Source organism: Macaca thibetana, chromosome 19 (genome assembly GCF_024542745.1).
Source record: "Macaca thibetana thibetana isolate TM-01 chromosome 19, ASM2454274v1, whole genome shotgun sequence".
NCBI lineage: Eukaryota > Metazoa > Chordata > Mammalia > Primates > Cercopithecidae > Macaca > Macaca thibetana.
The window spans coordinates 35016509-35025858 of NC_065596.1; the positions used below are offsets into that span (position 1 = coordinate 35016509).

Below are 9350 nucleotides of genomic sequence, written 5' to 3' on the forward strand. Positions count from 1 at the left end.
GTGCAAAGTGAAAAGTCAGAGCCCGGGCACACGCCTTGGACGTTTATGTATACAGAAGTGGGGTGCCGGGCGGGAAAGGCGCGGGGAATGGGGGAACCTAGAGGCCGATGACGTCGTCCAGCTCGAGGTCCCCGATGGGGCGGCAGCGGGCCTTGGGGGGCTGCGTCCCGGGGCGGGGTTCCGCGTCGGGCTTGGCGGCAGCTGCCTCCGGGCGCGCCGCGTCCATGACGCCCAACACCGCGTCCAGCATGGAGGGCCCCAGATCCAGGTGGAAGGACAGAAGCGGGTCGGCAGGCGAGGGCGCCGCGGGCTGCGGGACGGCGGGCGGTGGTGGGGAGCGGGGGGCCCCCACGGGGGGCGCCCGGGGCTCTGGGGGCGGCCCGCCGCCGTGGCGGCTCAGGAACGAGGTGTCCCCGAAGGCGTCGCCGCCGCGCCCCACGTGCAGCGTGTGCCGGAAGTCGCCTAGCGGCGCGGAGATGGACAGGGCGCCGCGGTCCGGCCGCTTCTTGGGCTGTGCTGGGCCCAGCTGCTTCAGCACGGGCATCTGCGAGGGGCACGGGAGGGTCAGCGAGGCCCCAGCCCGGGGCTCGCAGCCGCGAGACTGCTCAAAGGACCATGGGGGACAGCTCCCGTTTTTTTTGTTGTTGTTTTGAGACGGAGTCTCGTTCTGTCCTCCAGGTTGGAGCGCAGTGGCGCCATCCCGGCTCACCGCAACCCCCCCCCACCTCCCGGGTTCAGGCGATTCTTCCTCCTCAGCCTCCCGAGTAGCTGAGATTACAGTCACCCTCCACCACACCCAGCCAATGTTTGTATTTTTGTAGAGACGGGTTTCGCAATATTGGCCAGGCTGGTCTTGAACTCCTGACCTCAGGTGAGCAGCCCGCCTCGGCCTCCCAAAGTGCTGGGATTACAGGCGTGAGTCACCGCGCCCGGCCTCCCGTGTCACAGATGGGGTAAGATGAGACTCCAGGAGGTCCCATGGGCACAGCTGCTGAACTCACATTTGGATCGAGGTTTTCCTAACCTGACTCCAGAATTCCCATGACCACCACGCTATGCCGATCCTCCTAAGAGCGAATACTCGAGCCTTCCTAGAGGCCAAATAACAAATATTTCACAAACCCTTCAGAGTGCTTCCCAGACTTGACTGATAGAAAACTCCAGCTTGTTGGGCCGGGTGCGGGGGCTCACGCCTGTAATCCCAGCTTGAGAGGCCGAGGCAGGCGGATCGCTTGAGGCCAGGAGCTCGAGACCAGCCTAAACAACATGGCGAAACCCCAACTCTATAAAAAATGCAAAAATTAGCGAGGCATGGTGGCGCACGCGTGTCATCCCAGCTAAAGTAGGAGAATCGCTTGAACCCTGGAGGCAGAGGTTGCAGGGAGCCGAGACTGTGTCACTGCACTGGCCACTGCACTCTAGCCTGGGCAACAGGAGTGAAACCCTGGCTCAATGGAAAGAAAAAGAAAACTCCAGCTTGTCAAAGATGGAAATTCCCAGGCTCCTTTTCTGAAGACAGGGCTGACTTTGTCCATTGAGCAAAGCAGATCCTGCCTAGAGCCCACCAGGCACACAAGGAAGAGGCCCAGGCAGACTTTGCCTAGGGTGCATTTTATGATTTGAATTACAGTCCTTGGTATCTGTGGGTTCCGCATCAACAGATTCAATTAACTGCTGATCAAAAATACTGGGGAAAAATACAGTAATAAAAAAACGAGTACAAGTTTCAAGCAATATAACACTTATTTGCAAAGCATTTACATTATATTATGCATTATAAGTAATCTAGAGATGATTTAAAGTGTAGGAAAGGATGTACATAGATTATATGCAAATACTAGGGCATTTATATAAGAGACTTAAACATCTTCAGAGTTTGGTATCCATGGGGATCCCAGAACCAATCCCATCACTGCTACCAAGGGACAACTGTACCTGATCTTGAAAGACTACAACCTAATATTATGATGTCTTATGTTTTCTAAAATAATAATAATACAAATTCCCTAGCCAGGCACGGTGGCTCACACCTGTAATCTGAGCACTTTGGGAGGCTGAAGCAGGTGGATCACCTGAGGTCAGGACTTCTAGACCAGCCTGACCAACATGGTGAAACCCCGTTTCTACTAAAAAAAAATACAAAATTAGCTGATTGTGGTGGTGCATGCCTGTAATCCCAGCTACTTGAGAGGCTGAGGCAGGAGAATCGCTTGAACTTGGGAGGCGGAGGTTGCAGTGAGCTGAGATTGTGCCACTGCACTCCAGCCAGGGTGACAGAGTATGACTGTCAAAAAAAAAAAAAAAAAAAAAAAAAAAAAAAAAAAAAAAAAAATCCCCTATGTTAAAAGATGGGAAGAATTGCATATATTTGAAACTGCACCAAATTCATTTTTTGTGGAGACGGAGTCTTGTTCCGTTGCCCAGGCTGGGGTTCAAGCAATTCTCCTGCCTCAGCCTCCCAAGTAGCTGGAATTACAGGCGTGTGCTGCCATGCCCGGCAAATTTTTGTATTTTTAGTAGAGACGGGGTTTCACTATGTTGGCCAGGCTGGTCTCAAACTCATGACTTCAGGTGATCCGCCTGCCTTGGCCTCCCAAAGTGTGGGGATTACAGGCATGAGCTACCACGCGTGGCCTAAATTCAATGAGAAATAGAACTGCAGTCACAGCCTCTGCCCATATCCTGGTCCTTGCATGTTTTGTATGGAACTTCTGGGAGGGACTCTGATGACCTTGTACTTTTGTTTTAACAGTCACTGTTATCGCAACAATAAAAACCTATTTCAGTTGAAGCCCTACCCTTTGCCAGCTGTATGAATTGGAATAAATTACTTTATTTCCCTGTCTATTTTTCTATCTGTAAGATAAATAAAATAACACTACCTTCCTTTCAGGATACATAGAAAAGTCTGATCAGAGAAAACTATACTTGTAATAGTGCTAACCTATTGGTAGTGCTAGCATTGGGGGGAAAATATTTCCCTAACAATAACTGTGGAACAAAAATTAGGTTGGATAGAACACTGATGTTGTTTGCATAGTAACAGGCACCCTGGGAAGTACTGGTGATAATATGGATGAAAATGAAAGCCAAAGGGATTTAAAATAATTGTAGATGGCTAGATTTGGAAGACTGGCCTCTGCCACACACACACACACACACACACACACACACACACACTTTACATTGATTTCCATGGGGAAACTAGTTTTGATTTACTACCTCTGCAGCATTTATCAAATTTCTCTGACCTCAACCTAGATGAATAAATATGTTTTTATCGTTACCTAGCACACAGTCTCCACTCCCTCCTTACCCATAATGGAAACAAACATTTTGAGAAACAAGATTTGTCTTGTTTTGAGACAGGGTCTCACTCTGTCACCCAGCTGGAGTGTGTGGTGAGATCTTGGCTTAGTGCAACCTCCGCCTCCCGAACTCAAGCGATCCTCCCACCTCAGCCTCCTGAGTAGCTGAGACTACAGGTTCATGCCACCACGTAGTGTTATTTTTGTATTTTTTTTGTAGAGGTGGGGTTTCGCCATGTTGCCCCGACTGGTCTCAAACTCCTGAGCTCAAGCAATCTGCCTGCCTTGGCCTCCCAAAGTGCTAAGATTACAGGTGTGTGCCACCAAGCCTGGCCAATACTTGTCTTACAACGTGGTAGATACTCTGATTTATTTATTTATTCCTTCCTTCCTCTCTCTCTTTCTCTCTCCTTTTTTCCCTTCTTTCTTTTCCTCTTTTTTTTTCTTTCTTCTATTTTTCTTTTTCTTTCCTTCTTTCTCTCTTTCTTTCTCTCTCTTTCTTTTTCTTTTTTTCTTCTTTCTCTCTCCCTCTTTCTTTCTTAGTCTTGCTCTGTCGCACAGGCTGGAGTGCAATGGCATGATCTCGGCTCACTGCAACCTCCGCCCCCCAGGTTCAAGTGACTCTGCTGCCTCAGCCTCCCGAGTAGCTGGGATTACAGGTACGCACCACCACGCCTGGCTAATTTTTGTATTTTTAGTAGAGATGGGGTTTCACCATGTTGGCCAGGCTGGTTTCGAACTCCTGACCTCGTGATCTGCCCGCCTCAGCCTCCCAAAGTGCTGGGATTGCAGCCGTGAGCCACCACGCCCGGCCCCTACTCTGATATTTTCTATTGTACTCGATTTTGTTTTTAAATGTTGAACTCAGCTCATGAATGTATCTTCTGGATCCACAGTTAAAAAATCCTCTCCAGCTGCGAACACAGCCTGTGATCTCAGCACTTCCTCTGCAGTGAGTCAGAGGTGAAAAGTGGAATTCCGAAAGCCCAATATGCAGGTTTGAATCTGGCTGTGCTGATTGCTGTGTGGCTCTGAGCAACTTACTTGACCTTTCTGACCTCATTTCCTTATCTTGAAAATGGCATGATAGGAAGATAATACTTCCCAGTCCTTTTGCAAGAATTGGTGGAATGATATACCCATGTAAGTCTTGGCACAGCACCCAGCACACAGGGAACGTTCAATTAGCACGTGCTCAATGGAGTCGCACTTTGGCTCATTCTCCCAGTGTTCCAGAGAAGGAAATGGGTGATCAGAGAGAGGACGTGACTGCCCAAGATCACAAAGCCAGCTCTGGGGAACTCTAGTGTCCAGAGCTGGCTCCCTCCACTCTGCTACCTCTTGACTCCTGGACAGCTCTCAGCTCCTGCCTCTGCTCAAACCCAGCTCCCAGCATGCATCTTGCATCCCCCTTCCATTGCCCTATCAGTGGTCACCATTTTCCAGCACCTGGCAACACACATAAAGTCTTGGTTTCTGACATGAAACACACCTGGGCTCAAATCTTGCCATTTCCTTCTTGCGGGATCCCAAACTGGCTTCCTCAACCTAAAGCTCAGTTTACTCCTCGAAAAACAGGGGTTGGAACTCCTGTTTGTGGCTGGGCGCCGTGGCTCACACCTATAATCCCAGCTCTTTGGGAGGCCGAGACAGGAGGATTGCTTGAGCCCAGAAGTTTGAGACCAGCATGGGCAACAAAGTGAGATGACCTCTCTACAACAATAAAAACAAAACATTAGCCAGGTGCTGTGTCATGCACCTGCAGTTCTAGCTACTTGGGGGGCTGAAAAGGGAAGATGACTTGAGCCCAGGAGTCTGAGGCTGCAGTGAGCTACGATCGTCCCACCACACTTCAGCCTGGGCAACAGAATAAGACCCTGTCTCAAGAAGAAAAGAAAACAAAAGAAAAGGAGAGAGAGAGAGAGAAAGAAAGGAAGGAAAGGAAAGCAGGGAGGGGAGGGACGGAAAAAAAGGAAGGAAGGAGAGAAAGAAAGAAGAAAGAAAAGAAAGACTACATTCAGGGGGCCAAAATTTCATTTCCCGAGTGCTTATCCTGCCTGAGTGCCTCCCCATGAATGAACTAATTTATTTAATCTTCAGGACAACCCCATTTTACAGATGCATGATGGCTGAGACACAGAGAGGTTAGGTAACTTGCCCTGGGTCACTCAGCAGCAAATGCTGGGCACCAGATTCGGAATCCAGATGAACTCTAGCTACCCACAGAAGAGGATGGACAGGCCACCCCATGGGAAAAAAAAATAATAATCATATTCTGATTTGATGTGAACGCCAGGGATTTCCTCTGACACCCTTGATTGTCTTTTTTCCTTTCCAGTCCAGACCACAACAACGAGTTGGAAGTCGTTTTCGAACGCCACCCCTACGCCCTAGCTCTGAGACCCTGGGTAAGTCACTTCGCTTCTGCCAGCCTGGGTGTCCTCTTAAATAGAAGCCTCCAACCTCCCTCTGGTTGAGTCGTGTTTAAAGCAATGAGGTCATGCTTGGAAAAAGTCCCTCCCGCTGCCAGGCCTCGGGACAGAGGGGCTGTTGTTTGCGACCAACGTGGAACAGGCAGAAAGCGGGGCGCGACCGTGCAGCCCCGGGAGCCCCTGGCCTCGCGTTCTCCCCCGGCCTCCACCCACCCCTCTCCTTCCTGCTGGAGCAGGGCTACGGCTCCAGTTGCAGGGTGGTGGGCACAGCTGGTTCACCTCTGTCCTCTCTCAGTCCCGGCCCCGCCAGGACGGAAATAACAACCCGCTCTAGATCCGGCCCGACTGGTTCTCAGACCCGTGGGAGCCGCGGGGAGGCGGGTGGGGACCCCAGATGGGGAGACCCCCGGCCCGGTAAGGGCTTCACTGCGCGCTTCCTGCAGCCACGTGGCTGGCCGGGAATTCAGGGGCCGCCGTCTCCTGCGCTTTCTGCCCCCTCTTCCCTCCCGACCAGGACCCAGGACCCCTGTCCCCCACCGCGCCTTACCTCGCGGTCCTCCCAGAGCGGGGCAGGCGCGCGCTCACCACTGCGGCTCTAGCCTGGACCCCCGGTTCCCTGGCTCCGAGTCCGCCTCCACCTCCCTAATCCTCAGCCCGCGCCTTCTTCCTTCTTCCTCCGGGCGGGATCTCACCTGGTACAGAAAGTGTCATGAGGAACCCGGAGGGGGTATCAGGGGCCAGGCATCCGGGTCCGCAGAGCCACCTCCTTCTTCGCCCTCAGGTCCCAGGCGTCCTAGCTCTTAGCTTTCTTAATCCCACCCCAGACCCGAAAGTCAGCCCCTTCTTCCTCAGACCCAAAAGCCAAGGGCCCCAGCCCCTCCTCCCTCAGACCCACGGGTCCAGGCCCCCAGCCCCTCCTCTCTCAGACCTAGGGGTCCAGACGCCCCAGCACCCTCCTCCCTCAGACCCAGGAGTCCAGACCCTCCAGACCCTCCTCCCTCAGACCCAGGAGTCCAGGCCCCCAGCCCCTCCTCCCTCAGACCCAGGGGTCCAGGCCCCAGCGCCTCCTCCCTCAGACCCAGGAGTCCAGACCCCAGCCCCTCCTCCCTCAGATCCAGGGGTCCAGATCCCCAGTCCCTCCTCCCTCAGACCCAGGGGTCCAGACCCCCAGCCCCTCCTCCCTCAGACCCAGGGGTTCAGGCCCCAGCCCCTCCTCCCTCAGACCCAGGGGTCCAGACCCCCAGCCCCTCCTCCCTCAGACCCAGGAGTCCAGGCCCCAGTGCCTCCTCCCTCAGACCCGGGAGTCCAGGCCCCCAGCCCCTCCTCCCTCAGACCCAGGAGTCCAGGCCCCAGTGCCTCCTCCCTCAGACCCAGAGATCCAGACGCCCCAGCGCCCTCCTCCCTCAGCTCCTGGAGTCCAGACCCCAGCCCCTCCTTCCTCAACCCCAGGAGTCCAGACCCCCAGCCCCTCCTCCCTCACGCCTAGGAGTCCAGACCCCACCCCTGGCAAGCCCTGGCATAAGGCCCCTTTACCTGCGCCGGGAACTAAAGTGTCAGCCCCTCTCGGGGGCCATGGTAGGAGCCCAGGCAGAAGCGGAATCACCGCCCAGTCCCCAGGCAGAGCGGGTTTTGGCACAGGCCACTCCCAGCCTTTCTTATCCCCCAAAAGTTTGCCTCTAGGATTTAAAGGACTAGAAAGCAGTGGTGGAAAAGCTGAGGCCCCTCTGGGCGGAGTGTGGGGGCGGGAGGAGGCCAGGACTGAGTGTGCAGGGGGAACTGGCAGAGGGGGTGGGGCTGGACAGGGCGCGCCCCCAGCCTGGCCCCTCCCCTGCCCAGCTTGGAATTTCCTGAAACTGGGGAAGTCTGGCTGTTTAGAAGAGTAATTTCTTCCAGATTGCAGCTGTATGGAGAGAGAGAGAGAGAGACAGACAGAGAGAGAGAGAGAGAGAGAGAGAGAGAAAGAGAGACAGAGAGACAGAGAGACAGAGAGAGAGAGAGAGACAGAGAGAGAGACAGAGAGACAGAGAGAGAGAGAGAGAGGGAGAAGGTCAGACAGTGAAAGCAGCAGGAGGATGAAGAGCACGGAGGGTGTCTGAGGCTTTGCGACCGCATCCCCTAGATGAACTTCCCTGCCTGAAGCCACTCATAGAAAGGTCATAGAAAGGTCATATCTCATTCTAAGCACCCGTGTCTACTGATGACAAGAGAGTGAGGTTTGGGTGTCAGGACAATTCCTTCAGGGCAGTGTGGGCAGGGAGAGAGCAGAGGGGGAGAGCAGAGTCCCAAGGCAGGATGCAGCTCAGTGGGAAGAAGGTGAAAGCCCAGGTGGGAGGCTGGGTCAGTGGAAGGGAGGTGGAGGCCCAGGTGGAAGGCTGGGTCAGTGAGGTGGGAGGTGGAGGCCCAGGTGTGATGCTGGGTCATTGGGAGGGAGGTGGAGGTCCAGGTGGTAGGCAGCTCAGTGAAAGGGGAGGCCCAGGTGAAAGGCTGGGTCAATGGGAGAGAGGCGGAGGCTCAGGGGGAGGTTGGGTCAGTGGGCTGCGTCAGTGGGGGGGGAGGTGGAGGCCCAGGTGGGATGCTGGGTCATTAGGAGGGAGGTGGAGGTCCAGGTGGGAGGCTGGGTCAGGGTCAGCAGGAGAGGTAGAGGGAAGCCCAAGTAGGAGGAAGCTCATTGAGAGAGAGGGGAGACCCAGATGGGGGGCTGGGTCAGTGGGAGGGAGGTGGAGGCCCAGGTGGGAGGCTGGGTCAGGGTCAGTGGGGGAGGTAGAGGGAAGCCTAGGTAGGAGGCAGCTTGGTGAGAGAAAGGGGAGGCCCCCAGGTGGGAGGCTAAGTCAATGGTTTTATCCCTAGCTGGGGATGGGGTTGTAGCGCTGGAGAGAAGATAGTCAATTTGCGATAACGAAGAAGCAGGCTTAAGCTGGGTCTTGAAAGATGAGTGAGCGTTGATGGAACCCAGGAGAGCAGGATGGATATCGGAGCGGAGTGGGGAAGCTGGGTGGGGCAGAAGGTTCTCAGATGCCAGGTGGAGTTTGATTTGCCTGGAGAAGCCAGCCTGAAAGCCACTGGGAGCCTCACTTTGCCCTGCAGGTGTGGGGGAACCCGGAGGAATGGCAGGGAAACATCCAGGTGTTAGAAAGTTCCCTCTGGGGTCCCTGCAGGGGATGGAGTAAATCAGGTCAGGACTCAGCACCCACAGAAAAATGTAAGGAGGGAGGGGTCAGTGGTCACCAGAAACTCAATAATCAAAGAGAGAGAAATATATATGTATATGTATATGTTACTGACTTTTATGAAGTATTTTCTATTGATGTAAAATTAACCATCTTTTTTTTTTTTTTTTTTTTGAGACGGAGTTTTGTTCTTGTTGCTCGGGCTGGAGTGCAATGGTGTAATCTCGGCTCACCGCAACCGCCGCCTCCCAGGTTCAAGCGATTCTCCTGCCTCAGCCTCTCAAGTAGCTGGGATTACGGGCATGTGCCACGACGCCCAGCTAATTTTGTATTTTTAGTAGAGACGGGGTTTCTCCATGTTGGTCAGGCTGGTCTCGAACTCCCGACCTCAGGTGAGCCGCCTGCCTCGGTTTCCAGAGTGCTGGGATTACCGGTGTGAGCTC

General features: G+C 54.0%; 1 protein-coding gene across 1 annotated transcript; it reads right to left on the reverse strand.

The window, feature by feature from the left end:
* Positions 1–22: 22 nt before the first annotated feature.
* On the reverse strand, positions 23–7506 carry CDC42EP5 (CDC42 effector protein 5). Its single transcript, XM_050771857.1, has 3 exons — positions 7274–7506; positions 6288–6432; positions 23–544 (listed from the first exon to the last, which is right to left on the reverse strand). The coding sequence occupies exon 3, from the start codon at positions 542–544 to the stop codon at positions 98–100; it is 447 nt and encodes a 148-aa protein (XP_050627814.1). The 5' UTR covers positions 6288–6432; positions 7274–7506; the 3' UTR covers positions 23–97.
* Positions 7507–9350: the final 1844 nt, after the last annotated feature.

Bases quoted from the DNA above. Each gene is read 5' to 3' on its own strand.
- CDC42EP5 (XM_050771857.1), bottom strand. From the start codon at position 544: ATGCCCGTGCTGAAGCAGCTGGGCCCAGCACAGCCCAAGAAGCGGCCG.